The sequence below is a fragment of the Euwallacea similis genome, chromosome 9 (genome assembly GCF_039881205.1).
Source record: "Euwallacea similis isolate ESF13 chromosome 9, ESF131.1, whole genome shotgun sequence".
NCBI classification, from domain to species: Eukaryota; Metazoa; Arthropoda; class Insecta; order Coleoptera; family Curculionidae; genus Euwallacea; species Euwallacea similis.
The window spans coordinates 986,794-1,009,566 of NC_089617.1; the positions used below are offsets into that span (position 1 = coordinate 986,794).

A 22,773-nucleotide genomic window follows, 5' to 3' on the forward strand; every position below is an offset into this window, starting at 1 on the left:
TTAAACATGCAACACGGTGAAAACTGAGTCATTTCACATAAGTGAATGCAAAAATCTTGTAACAGTCTCCGGGACGGGAACGGATTTCGATTGCCTTCCTACACCCTGACCTTAATATTCACAAATTAGAATCTATTTTCACTCAATAAAATTCTACAAAGAATATGCAAAATCATAGAACTCTTTGTTAAATTAATTTGCAACAAAAAATCTTGCCGCTTCGTCCGCGACAAAACAGAGGTCAATTAAGTTAGGGAAGATTATTAATGATGGTTATTTGATTTTAGAAGTAATCGACTTCCTTTGTGTCATTAGCCACGCGTTAAGGGTCCCTATAGGAGAGGGGTTTCTGTTCGTTGGAATCTTCGTCATGACCTTTAAGGCTCAAAAGAAGAAGGGTTCAGCAGTTGTTCGATATTGAATAGAAACGTCTTGAAGTTTCAAGAAGGCACTAAATATTTATTTCGAAAGTTCCACTGGTAATTCAAATCGTAATTAAAAGTTCCATAAGATTTAATTGGGAGTAAACAATTCCAACTTTGACAAGAAGGAACATTAGGTAAATATATTTGATAAATTAAATTAGTTTTAAAACATTTAAAACTTTTATAGTAGAAGCATCTTTTTGCGAACCTTCAAAGGCTGAGTGGCATGTCTTTCGCTATTTTCCGTAAAAATACAAATAAAAAAATACTTGCCCTCACAAAGGAGGTAGACAGATCCCTCTTCTGTGAATAGGAAATTAAATTTGGCCGAAATTTGCCTTGGAGAAAGATTATGTTTTATTTTTTAAGGGATACTAAAGTGAAGCTGATGTGTCTTTCGCTTAAGAAGCTTTATAAATGAGAACCGTAATGACGCTTAAATAATGTGCCGGATAAATACTGTTCGCCTAGAAGCGCAAATTCCTTTGAAAGTGTCTGACAACGAAAAAAGAGTGTTATTCTCTGATGTTTGTAACCTAAAAAACTTGTGAGGTGACCTAAAAAGACATAAGAAAAGAAACAATCATAGGTGAAGATGGTGACAAAGAAATATGGCCAAATGCCAAAATAAACACCTTTCGATTTCACCATTGCAGACAGGCCTTTCCCAAGAGACAGCAACATCAACAATAAGAAATGGAACTCGTACTTAAACATAAAGAATGAATTGACATTGATAGATGATATATGTGGTTGATCCCGTTATAAGCAAGGGGTGGACCATACAAATTATTTACGTCTAAACACATCATGTACCAGAAAGTTTCCTCAGAATTACAGTCTCAACAATTTTTCCATTCATTAACTTTGTCATATTTGCTTAAACACTGAAACACTACTAGGAACACCCCAGTTAGTAAACAAAATCATATCAATATCGTTCAAAGAAGTTAATTTATCTTCTGCTACCTTTAACAGGCCCCTACAGGAAGCCCTAACGCGTGACTAATGAAACAAAGGAAATCAATTATTTGTGAAGTCAAATAACCATGATAGAACGCGCCCTTTAGATTTCTAATCCTTATTAATCTCAACAGCTATTTCAAAAATGGATAAATCCGCACAAAATATATAATACGTTTTAACTCTGAATATTTAAAAGAAAATTTATTTTTGCCAATTTGGGAAGTAAAAGGAACACTCCTGAAATGGTTAATGTTCCAATTACTAGCAACGGTAATCCAATAATAATTAGATTACTCAAAAGGAATAACTGGAGAGGAAATACGAAGAAAATCTATGTTATTAGCAGATTATTATTGGATTGTTCGATCATTAATGTCTTTTTTTACGTTTTTCAAAATGAATTTATTCATAGTAACTACAAACATTAATTAAAGGTATATCGATCATTTTGTTGGACGACCTTTTGCCATCTTATATTATTATTTAATAGATTACTGACTCAGTTCGTTCCTGTTAGCAAAACATTTCCGGGTCTGCTTTAAGGCTCATTATGGGACGAAGGTTGGAAATTTTCGGCTTGTCTGTTGCCCGATAAAGTAATTTAGCAGAGTTGGTACAAGATTTCTTTGAGTGTCCCTGTCCATGTTTGTTTATTTGTTGAATCATGTCCAGACCCTCGTACAAAAAGACTGGTCTCACTCCATCTTCGTCAAACTACGTAAATAGCTGAACCGTGCTAGTTGCTTATTTGAGAGCTCTAAAAGCTATGACCTTTTTAGGAACGTCCCAGTCGCTATCTTTTGGTGGAGTTTTCCGGCCCAGCATGAGTTTTCCCTATCAGCAGGAAAGAGAAGACAAAAGAGAAGTTCTAATTTTTTTTTGGTTGAGTTTCTATACGAACCAACGGTTCGTTTTATTGATCCAATATCCCCCACAATCCCTTTGGCTGAATCCTGTAGGTTCGACCCCTGCTTGGCATATCTCTAATGTCATCGCGGAATCGTTTCCCGAACTCCCTCTTAACTTCTCCGATTGCTGTGTTATACTCCCTTAGAGCCATACAGTATTGTTCCCCTTGGTCTTTTACCTTTACTCGATTAAAAAGTTTCTAAACATTTTTCTGAATGAAATAAAACGAATGAGACTCTCGAAACTACAATGAATAAATTTTCAGTGTTTAGTGATTCTTAGCAACTTACTAATTTATTTATCACCTTTATCAACGATTTTGCCGTGCATGTTTAAAACTAACCACAATAAAACAACTAAGAATAATGAATTCTCCATTCATTTGACAGGAACAAAAGTTTGGGAATCGAGTTAGTTCATTGTAGTAAAATCAGCATTTAATATTTAAGGCAGCATTTGGTCTGGAAACTTTTAATTAAATGCGACAATTTTATTTGTTATTAAATTTGACGACAATTCGGTGAGACTTAAATACAGATTAAACATTTAACCCGTGCGCCTCTCAAAATTTATTGACGCTATAAGTGTCTTAAGGAAGAGGAACTTTATTAGAAATCGCATTTATAACCGTGGTAGAGACTATTTGAACACTCTTATTAATCACTTGTAGGAGAAAATCATTAAATCTCGCAAATCTCCCCCAACTTCCCCATTATTTCATTTTATATATGTCCCCTAAGTTTACCTCTACCGAAAGCAGTCTGTTTACTTTATTTACACCGAGCATTATATTACATGTATGTGCATATATCAACTAAATTACGTCCAATATAGAGATCTAAACCGGAGGGCTGATTATAAATTACCAGTATAATCCATTAACGTTCACTTTAGATTATCTGGAGCTTCCCTGAAAACTGGATTTCACATCTAGGAAGGATTATGTAATAATTTATTACCAATAATTTACACTTAGCAATAACTTGCTATATTATACGTAGATCTGGGATAAACACAAGTAGTTGATATAGCTAATTTGATGCTAACTACCCATTAAATCGGCTAAATATAGGTTTTAATTGATGCATTATAATGAAGAACAAACAGTCACAATTTACTTTATAAGCTCATACTTGAGTATGTTTAAGCTTGCACGAGAATAACGTTATCGTTATGCGCAAGTCGTGCCTCCTCTAATTTATTAAAAGTGTGGTACCACAACGACCAATTTTAATGTACATTTAATTAAACTCTTTTTAAATTAATTTTTCTTTACCCGAATTTGATTTAACACAAGTTAAAGAGAAAAAAAAATCTCTTTTTACACGAATTGTTTTGTTTTAACACGATTTTCAATATTCTATGAATTTTTTATGAATTTTTGTCATGAATTTTTTTTATGTTTCTATGATTTTTTTTCACTCTCACTCCTCACAAATATGCATTATAACTTGGCGTTATATTTTTCACAATTCTATTAGGTGATATCGATTATATGCGATCGAATAAATGTAGTGTATGTTTAAAAGAAAATTTTAGATATTATTTTCTTTTTTTTAAGTATAATTTATTTTTTATAATATATGTATTTGTTAATTACTTGAGTAATTATGAAAATAATAATGAAAACTGCGGGCATGTAAGTACTACGAAAATAACTTTATTTATGTAAACTTTCCGTGGACCATCGGCCACGTCGTCCTCTCAGCGTAATTCTTGATCTTCTGTTGGATTAAAAGTCAGTCCGGTGCCTTTTTCTTAATATGCATAATCAGCTTATTGCATTTAACGTTAGATTGCTTACGCTGAGATGTGACGTTACCATATCAATATCCAGTCAGGCACACCTGCACAAGAAGTAATAGTCACTATTTTCTTAATTGGCTAATGATAATACAAACGTACTTTCCTGTTACAATAAATACAGAACAATATTTAATGAATTTAAATTTATAAACACGAAACAAATTCTTAAGTGAACTCTAACAATATCTTATTAATGTCATTTATTGTACTCTTCAGTTGCTTTTTTAGATCTGGAACCAATCTACTATTTTTCCATTTAGCCAATTTTTTTTACACGAATTTTTTGGGAAAGTATCTATCGTGTAAAAAGAGAATTAGGTGTATTTCAATGTTATAGAAATGAAGAAAACATTCCAAAATGAACTTTATGACATATCTCGATTCTTAAAAACGTGCCTGAAAATAATCGGAAAAAATGTAAGTGACCGTTTTTGATTTTTTTACTTCTTATGGGCCGTTTTATAACCGTAAAACCAGTTACCTTAATATTTAGTATAGAACCAGCTCCAAAAGTAAGGCGAAGTAATTTATTGGCTTCGCAAAAATTACTAATGAGAATACGTTTTTTTTTTGACAGTAATATTCTACATATATGTAAATTGTATGTCTAGAATTCATAATACATATTTGCACGCTATACGTTCTAGGATTTTTCTACGTATTTCACCAACTTATGTATATTTAAATCCGAATCAAGTGGTAAATTGAAACACTTGATTTTCAGTTGCGTAATTTAAAATTTTATGCTTTGCTTATCTTAGATTCTTCGTTTGAGTTATACACCAAAATATCCGACTGCTTCGCTCGTATTTTAAATAAACTGCGGTAAACAATTTTTCTGCATATCCTACTAAATTATAATGCAATCTGAGCCGAGTTGGAAGTTGATACGATATTTCCTTTTTATGTTATGAGTTTTCAAAATGAATGACCTCCATAACAGAGACATAAAGTTTGAGCAAACTACGCGAAATAGCCAGCTTGGGTGTCCCTGCTTAAAATGGGAAACGTTAGCGATTTTTTATTCAAAATATTGGATGCACAATGGTCGTAATCCACAAGGTTGCAGTGAGATTAAAATTTTAGTTTCAGAGTTATGAATTTTCATATCAATGCTGCCTATAACTTGAAAAAGAGGTTTTTCCCGGCTGCTTTAAACAACATTCGTTTGAAAATTTTTTTCCATTATATGATTAATTTGTTAATTCAATTTGACAAAATTCATTTCAATACGATACCTACAAATTTCGGCTTTAAATTACAAATATTCTACATCAATGGCTTCCTCAAATTAGTGATTTTGAGGTAACTACCTAAAATATTCAGCTCGTTCGCAACCGCTTTGAACACTAACAGTTTTCATCTCATAAATGGCGGAAATTTACCATTTCTGTCCTACATCCATAAAGCTGGCGACAATAAAATATTAAATGGCTTTTATGTGTGTTCAACAAGTAATTTGTATTATCCTGAGTATACATATTACGGAAAGAGGAAATGTTATCGAGTCTGACATAATCAGCGTACACAATACTGCTAAGGGAAACGCGTAACGTACAATAATTTAAATTTAACCTCCAGGATATCGTTAAAGCTCGCTGGCACTTTAACGGAGGGGTTTACTACCTCTACATTTAGTTTAATTTAGTCCCACATTTAGTCTTTAATTAGGCCAACAAACCGCTTTATCTTGAGCCTCAAATTTCCGATAGGCGTAACAAGCAGCGATAAGAGCGCCACTGAACCGTGCAAATTACGTAATTGATAAGCTGCACGTAAGAGACATTTTTCTTCATAAGACGCCAAATTATGTTTCTATCTTTTTAAAATTTAAATTAAAATACAATAAAACAAACAAACAATAAAACCTTAATAAAGCTGAAAAGCAACTTCAAGAAAATCTTCAAATACGTACTCGTAGTATTCTCAAGTAATAACGAGAATATGTTGCTTCCGTAAACCTTTAAAATTTCACATCTAACAAGCACCTAAAATAACTCTCCCTGATGAGAAAAATAATACGCTTAATGAAACTCTATGACCAAAAAATATTACATGTTATGGGGTACAAAGCCGCTTTCGGTCGTTATCTTGTTAAAAAGCCTGAGGAAAACTTGGAACTAAAAACTTTCCACTTTTTACATCATAGTCCATTAAACTCAAACCCACTCACCATATAGCCATTGAATTGAAAATAAAACCACATTTGTAGTTGAATAATAGGGCACGCTTTGCCGAAATAAATGATCTTGATGAACAAAAAGCGAGATTTATGTTTCGTACGTAATTATAGGTTTCCACTAGCAAGTTTGGGTTGCTCAACTAATGGAAAAGTCTTAATTCCAGATACTGTGGGAGGAAAAAACTATCCAGGATGTACTTTTTTATCCTCCACCTGTCTGTAGCTGATCTTATAGTGGCCTTCTTCAGTGTATTACCCCAACTGGCCTGGGAGGTGACCTATAGGTTCCAAGGAGGGTTCCTGTTGTGTAAATTAGTTAAGGTATGTTAAAGAAATGTTTAAGTGCAATAAAAGTTATGAAAAGCTCAGTAAATCGAGGTCCGACAGTGATTCGTCGACGTACAAAAGTTTGCGAAAATTTCGTCTCAATAACAAGTTCGCCAGTCAAACATTTTTGGAGAAAGTTCCAAATTGACTTACTGGAGGGCTTAAGGGGCATTTGCAAAAACAGATATCAGAGTTGTAAGAGCTCCCTTCGATAAAAACATTTGCCTCCTGGCCGGATTAAGGGCTCTAGTTGCTATAGTCAATAGGGCTCTACACCATCTCTATGCAAATCGAAATTTCGCTGGTAATCTATTATTCCATATTTATGCCTATCGAATGTTGTTAAACCGTCAATGAAATGCCAAATAAGCTGCTGCCCAACAATTTAATCTAAACATTATTCAGGAAAAGCTCTGAGAAGTGTACTTTGCATATAAATTTTATTCTGAATGTTTTATTTAATAACCCTTTGGAGTCTATGTCAAAATAAACTTATTTGCACGAAGTCCTATTTTTTGAGAGGGGTCTAAACTTATTTAGATGTGATTAAAATGCAGGAGCAACTGGTCTTAGCATGCCTTATGTATTTTGCTCAAATGAATATTATTATTCGGTTGAGCTTCAGTATGATTTACATAAATTACTCTTTAGATCCCCATTAAATAATGTACAGTACATTTTGTTTTGCGTCTCTCGCTCTGTTGCACCCTAACAGAAAAAATGTTATAGTAACTCGAGTACTTCCTAGGTCAATTTAATTTACAGTTACCACAGAAACGACCCTATGTAATAGAGTATCAAACTCGTTACATAATAGAGAATCAAACGTGAATTTGGGATAATTTGAGAATTTGGCAAACTTTCTCTCTGACATCCGATTTCATACCATCCGCAATTAGCTAATTATTTCTGTGTTACTGCAAACTGTTACTATTAATTTGTTATTAATTATTTCTATTTCAATTTTATTTTTCTTATTAAACAACTTGAACACAAAATATTAACGAGGGCTTCTAGGGTCACAGATCGTAATATATTTGTCATAGAAAGTGCCGTAGGGCTTAGAGCTTTTATTAATATATCTCTACGTACAGTCAATTCGGAATTCGACTGATAAACTAGATCATTTGCTCCAGAGTCATTGTGAATGGAAACATATTGGAAAATGTAGAAAAAGCTAAGGGTTCATTCCATCACAGATTTTAGCTGTTAGATTTGTAGGGAGGAAGGTAAATGGAGGCGCGGTTTATGTACGGGAAAACCCGTTTTAATAAAATCCAGTAGTTATTCTTCGGAAAGGCTGCGATTGAATCTGCATGTGTTCAACTCGTATACTGGAATTGGAGAAGTTATCGCCTTTTGTGTCTAATAAAACGGGCCATTTTTCTGTATGTAATAAAAGATGTATAATAAAGTGAGGGGGGGGGGGGGTAGTAATAATAAAAGTCTCCAAACGGAAAGATAAAGTTATTCTTGTCAAAATTAAAAAATATTTTATTCGAAATAATTTGTTATTATGATTTATTCTGCTTGGTTCTTGCAATCTCTGCCCAATTTTTGGGGCAGTACATTTATTTTTGAGAAACCCGAAATGGCGCCAAATCGAAGAAATAGGGGAAAAATAAGCTCGACAAAAGTACAACCTTAAAAATGGGATAAGGAAGGATTGGTTTTTCTTTACAGTAAATAAAGGCCCAAAACATAATTACCTGATAGAATTAAGGATTTTTGTATACACACATATCGATATGTATCTAGAAAATTGTGCTGCTAGGGCTGGAACGAAGACTGCAACCAACAAAAAGTTTGCCTATTCAAATACAGCATTTTTACATAATAGTATGTGGTGGTGATGCATTTATTCTACCTCGATTTTACAATTGTTCTATGGCTTCAGCAAATTTCCTCGTACCACTGTAAGAGAAAACAAACAACAGAAAAATTCTTCACTTGAAATTTCATTGACGCAAAACGTCTATTATCCATGCAAATTATGTGCTAAAAGCAAATTGGAACATCACTTATTTTCCTACGACTTCATTAAAATTATTCATCCCGCGTTATAGAAGAAAACAAATAACAGAAGAATTATTCGCTTCAAATTTTATTGGTGCGAAACGTCTATTGTCCATGTAAATTATGTGCTGAAAGCAAATTGCAATTTCTCTTAGAGATAATGTAAAAGGGTTGCAGGAAACACAGATTGAGGCAAAGTTCCGGCAACCGATATTGACTTTGAAGAGGAACTGCACTTAATGGACGAGATAGTAAATACGTAAAAAGAGCGTCACATGAGGAGTACGTTCTGAGCACTACTATCAGGGAGGGCACACGCGCCTTGCATCAATAAATCAAACATGGGAAAAATTACTGGAAATCAACTTCACACCAACAACTTCCGGACAAAAACAAGCAAAGGACGACCCCCACCTTTTTTCAATTTAGCCCGAGTTTGACCAAAGTAAAATTTGTTATAATCTCAGTGGATGGTAAAAGGTGTCCTAGTCAAAGGATATGGATTCAACAGCCCCGAGAATTATTATCACACAAAGCCACGGTGAAGCGTAAAAATCTCATTTTTGGCGAGCCCATATAAGACCTTATTATCCGCAAAATACCTCCCTTTGAAATAAAAGAACACATTCCCTTAAAAAGGAAATGCGACTTTCCTTTCTTAAATGACAAGTGGCTAAACATAACTTAGTTAGGTGAGAATATTTTGTTTTTCTGGAGTGTTCTGCATGATTACGTTATTTGTTTCCTGTGTGGGTTTTATACCTTCTGGGCCGGATTAAACTCTTTGAAGTTGCATTTCATCTAATTTCTTAAAAATAAATCCTCTCCACATCCGCCCAAAAATCCACAAGTCTTAGACAAAAATACGCTTATCTCCGGCCTTTAGCCAAACGCCTGAAAGGAAGGAATTAAGGCAGAACAGATTGAATTCCTTCAGGCATTTTGTTAAATTAAATGCTTAAAATAAAGCTCTAAACACGCCGCGGGTACCGGGACAAGAAAAACAAATTGCAGAAGTTTGGGCTTAAGAGGCGACCTCGAATTTTTCTATGGTAGTTGGAATACAATACCTTGCGGCTCTAAGTTGTACAACCTATTCACTTTTTAACAATTTATTCTTTTTTTAGAATTCAAAAGCAGCATTAAACAAAAAAAAAATATCTTTTAACGTTTGGTTATTTTTTTTAATGTTGCTTGCGTCACCGGTAGCGCAAAATGGCCAATTTTTTAAAATTGAAACATACTCGTAGGTTAAGCGATACTTTAAATTAAAGGTGTTTCAAAACTACACTTAATAGGGTATTGCGATTCAAAATCTATCGATTAGTTTTTGAGAAGAACAAATGTAAATTGATAGAAAATGCAATACAAACTCAGTTAAACAGTACGTAAACAATGAAAAAACTTGTTTGTTGATAGAAATTGGTTTGTTTTGTGCCCACAAAGAGTCTTTAATTATTTTTATTTATTAATTTTTTTTTAACAAAAAACTGTTTATGAGCGCAAAATGAAAAACAAACCAATTTCCTATCAACAAACAAGTTTTTTCATTGTTTAGGTACTATCCAACTGTGTTTGTATCGCCATTTTTACCAAATGTATACCTGTTTTTCTTAAAAACAAATAGGTAGATTTTGAATCGCAAGATAGTATACATAACTCGCAAGGTTTCACACGTGCTTTTCCCCGGGGTTACTGCCCTCGTCTGCAACTCGTACGCACCCGACGCTCGTGCGTAGGGAGTTGCTCTTTTTGTTTGCTACGTAAATAACTGTTACACATGGATTACACACTATCGCACCGCGCTATTAGGCACATTTCACACGACATCGGTGGTAATCTATTTCGATGTTCCTTCTTGAAATTGAGCAATAATACTCACAAAACGAGACAAATAATTGAAGAAATTATGCAAAAAGGCTACATGTGGACGCACAGATTTTTATTCATTTATTCCACATTTTTACTTAGCAGGTTTACTTGCAATTTTTCATTTCATAATTTTATTGCTGTTGATCTAATCAGTGGCATCGAATGTGTGCACTTTACCTGTAAATGTTAAGTCAAAGGCATCTTTCTCGTGCATTTCTTAAATCACTAACTGCAATTAAACTTCTGGGGCTGCATATGTAAATAACAGCTCTCTGCTTTGCATTGGATCTCAAACTTATGCTGCTGGCGCAATCTTCTTTCGATCCTCTACACGTAAATCAATATTAAAATTTTCCTCAGGGAGAGATCTCCGTAGTACCTCTGTCGAAAACTACTTAAAAACTCGGTTTTTGAAATATCCCCCTGAAAACCTTTTCATAGCAAATTTCTCTCTTTTAAAGCTGCATGTTTACGATAGAAGTAACTCCCTAAAAGTGCTCCACAGTGTTTGGAACAAAATAACAGCTCCTTGAAATCTCTGGCTCTATCTTCCGCTCCCTTTATCATGCTGATGCTGTAATAATACCTTTACTGTGCAAAGTTTATCTGGAATCATCTTCTTCGAAATATGAATCACCTTAAAATACGTCTCTCTGGAAATGTCTCTCTTTCTTCCTCTCTGCGCACTCTCATAAACATCATGCGAGACGAAAATTCTGTGCAAATAAAAGACAAGAACGAAGACCGAGAGAGTAGTTTCTGACTTATAATTATGTGCCAGATTGAACATCTCCTTCATTTATGGACTTTTTTCCAGTATGGGCAAACATTGGGACCGTACCTCAGCTCGTACGTCCTCATGGCCACGGCGATAGATAGACATCAGGCCATTTGTTATCCGTTAACATACTGTTCTTGGACATCCAGGAGATCGAAAGCTATGATGTATGTAGCTTGGGCAGCAAGTTTATTGTGCTGTATGCCTCAGGTGAGATATAACATGAAAAATTTTTCATTCAGGAAATTTTATGGGTATGATAAATTTGCAAACAAAACTAGCATCCAAAGTTCTATATTATCTCCACCTCGGTTTACGTGTATAAATAACAAACGTTAAAGCATCCTTTCCCGCAAATTTGCTTTAAACTTCCTTAGTCGCGAGAGATACATAAGTCTTATCTTATTTGCTTTAACGATGAGCATTAAAATTAAATCAATTTACTCCCCGGGTGTCTGCGTAGATCCCGTTTTAATCAAATTTTTACCCGTTGGATCCAGTCATTAGTCGTTAAATGAATGCTGGTAGCTTGAGTTCTAAAATTTTTCTGAAGTTGGCAGCTTAACTACGCCTAATAAAGAGAAGTCTTGGAAGGTACGCTCTCATTAAAACTTGTTCAGGTGTTTTCGTCGTTTACCTGTCATCTACAATTAGGGCTTTCCAGGTTAAAATTAATCTCACAGAGTTTGTGTATCCACTTGGGTGGAGAGCTTTTAAGCTTTGAATTTGAGTCTGATATTGAGAAAAAAATATTGAATATTTGATAAATAGAAGCTATACTTCTCTATAAAGAGTGTTCATGAGCTCACTGATTTTTGCAATTTTAATTAAACCTGAACATTTCTAATTAAAAATCAGCGTATTTTTAGGTGGTTATATTTTCCTACCAAGAAGTTGCCCCTGGTGTTAATGATTGCTGGGCGACATTCAACAAGAAATGGGGTGAGCAGGCGTATGTGATCTGGTAAGTTAAACTAGTAGTTTTGAAATGTGCTGCATATAAATAAATATGCTCGTTTTATTTAAAAATTGTCAAATCGCAATTTGCCCTGAAGGTTGTCTCCCTTTAATAACCCCATTTTTTCTAATGCCTTCACCTTTTTGCCCTTCTCTTCCACTCCCATTAAAATTTGTTCTCCTCTCCGATATCTGTGACTCTGTTTCGCGTCTTCTGCTAGGCTCACATTAAATTATTAATCAGCGTTACTTAAAAAAAAAAGTAATTCAAATTAGTGTCTTCGAAATATGTTAAATTTGGAAATATCTCTCTGAAAATTACCCTCCTCTTTGTGTCTCTCAGTAATATTGTTCAAAGTTTATTTTTCCTAAAGACGTACATATCTATCCATTTAACGTTTTCTATGTTTGGTTTCTCTCGGAAACAAAACCAAGAGGAAGCACAGAGTTTAAGAAAATTTGAGAAGAAAACATATAAAGTAAAGAAGGCAAAAGTGATGAAAAAACGAGATGATCTTATTGGGATAGTGCGAATTTTAGCTTGAAAAAATTGATTAGATAAAGAGATGAAACAAGGTCACAAGTTGAAGGAGGGAGGGGCTAGAGAAAAGATTAAGGGATTAAATTAAAAAAAACAAAATGTGAAAGGTATAAGGGAGAATGGTTAGAATTTTAAGAAAATTCAGAGGATGAGTTGAATATAATTTTAACACCTATTGATGAAAAACACAGGGTAATCAATACTAACAATAAGAAGGAAAAGTTTTTGGCAATATACATTCGTAACTTCTTTAGCTTTAATTACACACCAATCGATATGTATTTATTTCCGATTTTAAATTCCCATCTCTGCTTCCGACATCAATAACTCACAAATTTCTTTGTTGCGATATTTCACTTTAATATTACAACTTCATTGAATACGTCATACATACAAGATATATGAAATCGACTAGAAGAGTAAATATCGATGTCCCTTACCTGAATCCTTCGAGATCTCCCGCCGTCAATCGTCGAATATGTTGCTTTATCATGTCAGCAGCAACAACTACCAAGAGAGTTATTATGAGAAATAAATGTTTGACAACGTTTTCTATAACTTCCAGAAATCAAAGAGCACGATAAAATTCGTTCCAAATGGCAACAAAACCATACCTCAGACTATTATCAATACCATTTCGCATTAAAATCGACGTTCCCGCATCGAATTCTCGCGGAAAATTAAGCAAAATATCGAAAAATTAATAACGACTAACATAAATAAAGCACACTCTCATATGGAATTTAATTTGCCAAAAGCAAGTAATCAGGGTGCGCTTTTGATAGGAGGGATGTTTTCAGAAACAATACGTTTTGCGCTTTAACCAGCGGCATACCTTTCATTTTGTCCTAGGCGTAATGTTTATGAGAGAACAGGAGAATGGAAGAGCTTTTAGCAATAACAATTTCAATGCTATATCTCGGGTTGAATGCGAAGTGTCTTGAATAGTGCTAGAGGTAGGGGGTGTATAAACTTGAAGTTACAGTAAGAATGTTTGTACTTTTCTTTATATGTTAGTATTGCGTTATAGTACTACGAATTCTGGTTTATCTGATAAAATTCGCTTCGAGGCGACGAATAAGTGTCTTGAAAGGGAAATGTGTACTATCTATTCATTAAGCATGAATTATACTATCGTGCTTCATGAACTTCATTATAGGTCAAGGTGATCGAAGGTGAAGTCGGAGAGAAGAAAGTGGTGGAAGCGATTTAGCAAAGAAAACGGTTTAACAAAGAATAGATATGGATGCAGTGGAAATGAGAGAAGGCGAAGTTCCATGGTGGGCACGTTTTCCCCTCCTGCATCGATATATTTTAGTGTCCCTGGCTCTATAAAAACTAGAGTGATGCAGGAAGAAGCAGGATATGAAGTTTCTGCGTTCTGGACCAGAAGAGGGAGACAGGCAGTTCTAGTCAAAGACTCCCAAGGGATCGCTGGAATAAACGAAAAATGGAAAAGAAGTTGAAAAGATTATTCTGTATTATAGCCGTGCGACTATATCGGAAAATCTTTATGTTATTTTTTCGACCCCTTTCAAAACTTTCCTGGAGACTCCACTCCCATGTTTTTCTATGCTTCCCAATTTGTGATGAAATTTTATATTCTAATGGGGTCCGATTTTGACTCAATTCCCCACCACATAGCTAATCTCAAACCGTTTCCGATTTATTCATTACAAGTTTTATCCCTTGGGCCCATTTCAACCGAAAGTCATTTCCTATCCATTTGCACCACTAACAGCTTACTCGCGAATATTTGAATTAGAGCTATTTTTTCTAGACCATGTGGGGGCGAAAAAAGCACAAGAATCAAAAACGTCTCTTTATATAGTGGATAGTTTCCCAAGAAAGAGAAATGCTCGTCTGTTTTTCCTTGCATGACTGTTGAATGTTGTGTGTGAACTTGTGGGCGATTACGTCCAATTAATTAGCTCATTTGTATTCGCCTAATGGAGTTCTACATCCTAAATTACTCTTACAATAGAGTGCGTTTCAGCATTTCGATTTCCTTGCCCTCCCATGGGAGTTTGGCAAAAAGGTTTCCTACTACAAGCGAAAATACGTCCTTAATCTTGCTTTGGCTTTGTTTCCTGTATGTATGTGTGCGCGCTTTTAAGAGATTAAAGTGAGTTTACATGAAACCCTAAGTTCGCTTTCCCTGTAAATTTCCCCAATATTACTGAAAAACACCTAAAAAATTCGTAACTGTTTTTAGGTTTAAAACAAATAAAATATTTTACGCGAGCAATCAATATTCGTCTTGACTAGTTTATTCCTTCCTTCCTTCCTCAAACTTGTGTATCCCAGTTTCCTCGTGTTATTAATCAGGTAACAGGCTCCAATGCACCACAAAGGAGAAACAGATTTAATTTCAGTTTTATAACGTGGAAGCCCTATTTGCAGGATCGTCTCCAATATGTAAAAAAATTTGGCAGCATTTTCTGCGAAGTTCTGAGGCTTATAATATTCTTTAAGCAGCAATGTTTAAATCAAGCTCATTTTGAGACGAATTTCTTAAACTGTCACCAATTACTTTTTCAATTCCTGGTTAAATAACAACTATTCTTGATGCTTTCAAAACTTTCCTCAGTAAGTATCAGAAAAAGCATTTGAAGTCTCCCTCTTGGCTCCAGTTTGTTTAAAGATTACACGAAATTACATTAAACTTTCCTAGCAACTTCTGTAAAACCCTCATTAGATTCACGTGCCCGCTTAATTAATATTCCGTTCAAACTGGAACTATTTATGGAACTAGGATTAAATATGTCTATACAAGAACGTAATTTGGCAATCACATGTGCTTTATTAAATTAGATTTATTATATTAAATTAAGAGTGAATATTGAATAGGAGTAGGCTGACGACCTGGAAAACATGATTTTTTTTTTTTCCATTTTGGCCATTCCTTTCCGCCCTGGTGGGAAATTTTAGATGCAAGCAGTTTTCTCTCGAATGAATCCCCTTTAAGTTTCCCCCTTAGGAACCATTAATTGAGTTGTCAGTCGCTCTCACATATAAAACTGAACAAAAACGATGCGTTTGCTTAATGGTCATTTAAGTACCCGCTCCTTCCTACATATTTTGTCCAAAACATTAGAGCAATTAGATCCAAATATCCAAGACAATTTGCAAACAATACCAAACAATTTACACCATGACAGAAATTTCTCATTACTGTCAGTGGGACAATGCGTTATTGATGGCATTTCTGAACACATAATAATTAAGAACACGTGTCCCTGGTAGCATTACTCAGAATACACAACTACTATGAATCATTTATGACAAACTGAAATTATATTCCTGGAGAATGTTGTATTGTTAGGAATTAAGTATGAATCCAATATTTTCAGGTACAGCGTATCAATCTTCATCATTCCTCTGCTGGTGCTAGTCTACACCTACAGTTGCATTTGCAGAGAAATATGGCGGTGTTCAGACTCAAGTTTACGGCCTAGAAGTGTCAACAAGTCTCTCACGAAAAGAGAGAGAGTGCCACTCATATCTCGAGCCAAAATCAACACAGTTAAACAAACTGTAGCGGTAATTGTAATGTACATGGTCTGCTCAACACCTTTCATCGTAGCTCAAGTTTGGGCCACTATAGACCCCAAGAGCTCATTCATTGAAGGTCAGTGATAGAGATAGAGCTGAATATTCATGGAGCTGCCGAAGTTATTTATTGCGCAGTACAAACGCTTCCGTTCATCGGGGAATATTAATGTTCATTTGTGCCTTTTAAGCAAAATTTTACAGGAATATAAATTTCTGATTTACTATATTTTTAGGTTCAACGTTCACGATCTTAACTCTCTTATACAGCCTCAATAGCTGCGTAAATCCTTGGATTTATCTAGTCTTTAATAGGGAGCTTCCAAGGTTGTTGGTCCGGCATTTTGTTGTTTCAAATAAAAGCTATAGAGGAACATCTGAGGGTAAGTCAAATTCGTCTAAATCACACTTTTTAGTCGGTTTTGATATTTTGGCTTTAAATTATTTATAAGATCAGAAAGATGATGAGTTTGCTGCCTGCAACTGTTTCCTAAACGTACGGCGCAAACATAATCAGGGGATATTCCTTAGGTCAAAAAAAATCAAAAAGTTCCTATAAACATATGCGCTGCAAAGTAGTAACGCTGAGTAATATTTGGCAATTTCCTATGAATGTTTATAAGAACAGTTTTTCTTGACTTGAATCAAAGATTAGGATGGCGTTAAGGAAGCTCCCCGTATACTCTACAATTTTTTAAAGCGAGAAAAATTTCATCCATGCAAAATTTCCGTTACCCAAGAGTTGACGCCTGAAGATTTTGATAACACAGTGGAATTTTGTGAATTGATGCAAGAAAATGGCATTAAGGATAATAAGTTCTTTTCTAGAATTTCATTATCGGATGGAGCAACGTTGTTCTTAAATAAATCTATTCATCGACATAATTTTCGCTAGTGGCCTACAGACAATCATCATTGGATGCAGACTCTGCATACAGAACATCCGCAACAGCTTAATGTATGGATCGGTACAATCGGACACCAGTTCATCAACCCATTTTTCATAGAGGAGAACTTAAACAACGCATCATACTTGCACTTATTGCAAAATGAAATAGTTTCAACAATCGCCGCAATTTTTCTTGGAGAAAATGGAAAATAAGTAACCAATAATATTTGGTTCCAACAAGATAGTGCCCAACCACATTATGCTATGGATGTGAGAGAGTATCTCGATAAGATTTTCCCTAGGAGGTGGATCGGTAGAAGAGACGCAATAGAATAGCCGCCACGATATCCAGATCTTATACCCCGCGATTTTTTTGTGGTATCACTTAAAAGGTTCCATTTACAAAAATAGACCACAAAATTTAGATGCTTTACGTCTTAGAATTTAAATAGATTCCGAATTAATAACAGACGTAACACTGGATAATTGCATAAAAGAGTTCGAGGAAGAACTGAGTCGTTGCCAAATTGTTACTGGAGCCCAATTTGAGCATTTATTGTAGGAAATTCAATTTTATTTGATGTAATAGTGAGTTACTTTATTTTGTATCTAATAATTTTATTTTTTAAGGAAACTATAGATCCACTTTTAGTCCTGAGTATACTTTTGTATCCGTTATCGAATTACCTTTCATTTAATATATTACAATGGGTACCTATCCATTTAAAAATAAAAATTAGTAGGGGTAGATGGATAGGGGTGAAAAATTTGTCCATCGAAAATAGTGTATTAAATGTTTTTTTTTAAATAAAATTGTACGTGTTTAAACATTTTTTTAAAATATCAGGTTTATGAAAGTTATAAAAGTGTTGCAATACTCTTTACAAGCGCTGTATTGAAGATGAGATTTCCGATCGGATACTTTAACGTAAAGAAGAATTGCAAATCTTTCGTCCATATCGACGAAATTGGGTGCATATAACTTACCTTCTTTCATAGTGCAGTAGCCATTCTCCAAGAACGATTCCTTTTTGATGGTTGGGTTTTTATGGGTTATTCCGAGTAAGTGGCCGCATTCTGCGACTTAATGGCTCGCGAATGTGGACCTTTATCTTTATTTGAGTCGGAAAAATGAAATTGTCTCCATATGGTTTTGCTTTTGATTGCGAGTTAGAAATGTGATAATATTAACACGATAATAGAGATTTAAAGGGTATTAGTGAGTAGAAACTTTGTTGGCTTAACCATTAAGTGGGTTTGAAAACGTTTTAGATCTCTATTATGATCGAAATAAAATTGCTAAAACCCAAAAAGGCAACGTTAAATTTTAAGTTGATAAATACTCTTAAAACACAAAAACTTGCAGTTGAAGAATTTCTAGCCCATATAATCCTCGGTATTCATGAGCATCCCTCAGCATGAGTGGTATAACTATTCCATCTAAAAAGGATCTACTGTTGAAGTATTCCATCACCAGAAGCTCCATTTGAAGGTAGATGATCGGTTACGTATGTGCGAAGATTGCACCTTCTGACCAAACCAAATCAAACAAATATATGTTCCAAAAGTTTTCGTTCTCAGTTTTCAAAGAAGAGCTTCAGCACGGTACTCTTTAGACCAATATTAACATACGTGCGTCTAGAATCTTAATCATCTTTCAACTTATCTGTTCTACTGACTCTCACCTCCACAATAACCTTCAGGTCAGACAGCCAGCAACTCTTCAGGAGAGCAAGTGACCTCCCTCAAGCTCACGAGGGCGAGTCCAGGGCGAGATCGCCACATCATATACAGTCGCAAATGGATGGTGACCGCCACCTGAGATGAGGGTTGCGGTTGCGGTCTGCCAAAATGGGCCAACCGCGGCCACGTAATGGATGATATTTCCGGGTCCTCCTTAATTGAACTCAGTGAGTTCGCCACGGAGTTCACCGATGTCGAAATGCATTCCGAGTCTGTGATGTAAATCTGGGATTTAGAGCCGAAAACTCGTTACTCAGGTAACTTTATCCAGGAAGATAATTCCTGGATAACGTTGCCAACATTATGATCTATTGGTTCTAAGACAATCCCACATGGCTGTAGGTTTTAGTTTAGGGGGCTTATTTTGCAAGTAACTTATCTGTAAAATAAGTCCAAGTTTGCTGTCCTAATGTTTGGTTTAGTTAAGGGGTTTGAAGTTTTCTATGTCGTGCAGATTATTATTATTTTTATATGTTTACTTTAGTTTGTGACTTATGACTGAATCTTGTGTTCTCGCAGTATCCTACTGAATTGGGGAAAGCTTTGCGAAGAGATGATCCCTGCGCAGCGATAGGGACGTTTAGCTTCGCAGAAGCTTCGAAACCAGAGGTTGTATTATTATTGCGCGGAATTTATAAATCAACATTTGTTAAACATGTTTGGTTACAAGTCACAGAGGCAAAATCATATGTACGTGAAACAAAAAATATTTAAAAATAAAAATTTATTGATTCTCATTTGAGATTGAGTATTTCATTTCATCAAACCTAGAAACAAAAAATAATATGAACTGCAGATTTGCGACTGGAAATTTACCATTTTGCCATTACCATAGTCTCGAGATTGTACTTCGAAAATTCTTCACGTGTGAAAGCGTGAGTTTCAGGTAATTTGAACAAAGGTGATACTTCCACTTTCAGTCTCCCATTTTTTTAATTTATGACAAATAAAAGAAGATAGATACGCCAATGAAAAATAAGTAATTTCATAACTGGTAGATGTTCCTTACAGTTCAGCCTCAAAATACTAAGGTCCCTGAGAGGGGCGACTTAAGACAATTTAAATATACAGTTAATAACTGCGCTTCCAACTTTGCAAATATAAAATTCACTCCTATCTTGGTTAATATGTTTGAGAGTGCCAGTTTCTCAGAAATTTCTCAGCAAATTTCTAATTTTCTTATCAATACAGACTAATATACATAGATAATCCCCAGATATTTCCAGGTAAAAGTATAAGGGATTGCGTAACATTTGAGAGGTGATAGATATGTAGCATCGGATTTGATACTACTGTAGATATAGGATGGTGTCTATATCTTATAAAGAAATCACTTATAGGAAAAAGGACTATAAATGTGCGTTTATTATTAAAAAAGTGAGTACAAAGTAACTTGTGTGTTTGCGAGCGCGGACGCGACTTCTGAGTTACCAACGACAACCGAACCCAGAAGAAAAAAGAGCTTGTACATGCCCTGCAAAATCTTAAATAGTGAAACCCATGGTAATAAACCATGGGCATACTCTTGTTAGGGTGTCATCTGCACCACCCGCCGCATCAAACCGTTACGTCTTAACTGGATTGGAACTGCAACTATGGGGCCAAATGGAATCTATCAAGAGCAATTCAAATGCCGACAAAGTATATTACAGGCAGTGCCAATGCTAACCAGGTTTATAGCGGGGATTTTCAATACCGACAAGGCATGGCATGGGAAGTTCCCATGCCCCAACTAATGCCCACCAGAGTCGTACCCCAGGGGTATGACAATCTTAAAGATAATTCCTACTATCTAACATGTATCCAACATAAAAGTAACACCTATCTACAAGAAACGCGATCCTACAGATATCTAAAAAAATTATCAAGCAAATCTTTTCTTAGAGGCCATGGAAACTTGAATTGGAGTTGGAACATCTAGGAGAGTGAGGTAAGCTTTCCACTGGAATACAACTTAGTATCACGTATCTGGCAAACACTAAGCAAACTTGCGTGTAATAGAAATCTAAACTAGATGACTCTGATTTAAAATATTAAAAAATACATTTTCTAATGAGAATCCTAATGCGATGGAAATCTGTCGTTTTCAGGGTCTTGCCCCTCGTGAAGTACAGCAATATAGCCACATTTATATAAACTTTTGAATCCCAATTTTGAGAATAGTTTCATAGAAGCCACATTCGTGGGATGCACAGTTCCACAGCAATCAAATCCCAGTTCGGCCAGGTACTTGGCCATGTGCTGGATTACCAATTGAGCATACCCCTTGTTTTTGTGTTCGCTAAGAGTTTGCAGGGCAGACATTTGACCTGCGAAAATGTCTCTTTATCAAATCTAGTAAGTAGATCATCAAGGATATAGCGACCTAGACATGAAGGAATCACCCAGGATACAAGTTTGTCATTAGATTTCAGATAAACCCCAAAGCCATTCTTCAATTTGGTCCAATCCTCCAATTTCTTTTCGGTGGAACGCCAGGAATAAGGCCACTTTTGCTTTATAACCGCGAAATCCTCAGGTTTTAACGCTGCATTATAGACTTCAGAAGGGCACCTTAAAACAAAGTGATTTTTATTTAATTATCAAATTTGAGTATTCATAGCGTATCCTCACTGGGAAACGTCGAACTCCAATGATTTCTCCTTCTCCAAGGACCACAATAACAGCTCATTAGCGTATGAGATGTTCCGTTTGAAATGCTCAGAAAACATTTTTAAGATTTTAGGGAAGAACCATTCGTGTACTGCATAAAAAAATGTGTAGGACCGTGATGGGTCTTTGAGGAACTTGAATTTTGAGGTTTTGAGTAGGCATTCTAGAAGGTTTTTGCCTGTAGGGTCTAGGCTATGTAAAACAATGTCATGCCCGTAGTTCTGGAATGAGAAGTTTTATTATTTGCTCCTTTGTACGTTTATGAATAGCGATGTGTTAGGGGCTCAAATTGAGATTTATTGTCTAAAACGCTATAATGATTCTGAAACTTCTAAAAATAGCAGAAAAACCTCCAAATTACAACTTTGGAGTTAATCAAATTCTCGTGTTTTTAGAGTAACTTCTCTATTCACCAAGAGACTTATTAATTCTTTAATTTACGTGCCAAATCCTGGATGAAACTTTTGACCAGTTTTAATCTTATTTATTATTTATTCATTCATTTTTTTTATTCGTTATTTGTTATTCCAAGACTCTGTAATTTATTATTTTGAAACATGACACTATCAATGGCCAGCACTTTATCCACAAAACATTCTGAAGACATTTCCAATACATTTTCTTATCGTTAAAAGATTCAATAAAGATTTTGATTTTTGTTTCTCACTTAATGTAACTTACCGGCATTGAGGCGATAAATGTCCCATCTTCTCTCCAGCAATCCCCGTTCGAAAAAATGGTCACATACCCTGTCATTCCAATTTCCACGGCTTTAATGCAGTTTTGCAAGAAACTGTAAATATATGGAAATTTACATTTATATTCCTCGTATAATTTAGTTAACTCTCGGATATCTTCAAGGTTAAGTGGTTCCAAAATATCGCTCATTTTTTAGGTCTTAAGTGCACTGTTCGTTACCTTATTATCACAAGTAGTGACATATCGGTTATATTTCATACAAGTTTTATTGACTCAAACCCTGAAATTAACTGATAAATTTCCTGCGAGGCAAAGATTGTTTTGTTTGCTGGGGTGATAATGAACCTTAATGATATCTGCTTAGCTCAAGAAAGTGCAAGTCATTTATATTACACATTTTGGTTTCTTTCCTATCAGATAATATATGCTGTTTAAATGTAGGAGGTATTTGTTTTTCCT

General features: G+C 35.1%; 2 protein-coding genes across 5 annotated transcripts in view; one reads left to right on the forward strand and one right to left on the reverse strand.

Annotated features, from left to right (window-relative positions):
- The window catches only part of LOC136410979 (oxytocin receptor-like), a 128,007-nt gene extending 108,493 nt beyond the window's left edge, over positions 1-19,514 (forward strand). For 2 of the 4 annotated variants that reach the window (XM_066393374.1, XM_066393373.1), the window contains exons 3-8: positions 6,453-6,609; positions 11,321-11,491; positions 12,151-12,245; positions 16,133-16,410; positions 16,568-16,714; positions 18,924-19,513. In XM_066393374.1, the coding sequence (XP_066249471.1) occupies positions 6,453-6,609; positions 11,321-11,491; positions 12,151-12,245; positions 16,133-16,410; positions 16,568-16,714; positions 18,924-19,042 (967 nt within the window). In that variant the 3' untranslated portion in view covers positions 19,043-19,513. Of the gene's footprint in view, positions 1-6,452; positions 6,610-11,320; positions 11,492-12,150; positions 12,246-16,132; positions 16,411-16,567; positions 16,715-18,923 lie in introns of all 4 variants that reach the window. The other 2 variants (XM_066393372.1, XM_066393371.1) reach the window with 2 other exon arrangements.
- An 814-nt stretch (positions 19,515-20,328) lies between these two features.
- On the reverse strand, positions 20,329-22,713 carry LOC136410908 (uncharacterized). The gene is made up of 4 exons (XM_066393273.1): positions 22,297-22,713; positions 21,577-21,836; positions 21,329-21,516; positions 20,329-21,272 (listed from the first exon to the last, which is right to left on the reverse strand). Exons 1-4 carry the CDS (start codon positions 22,501-22,503, stop codon positions 21,025-21,027), a joined length of 903 nt encoding a protein of 300 aa, XP_066249370.1. The 5' UTR covers positions 22,504-22,713; the 3' UTR covers positions 20,329-21,024.
- Between the last annotated feature and the right edge of the window lie 60 nt (positions 22,714-22,773).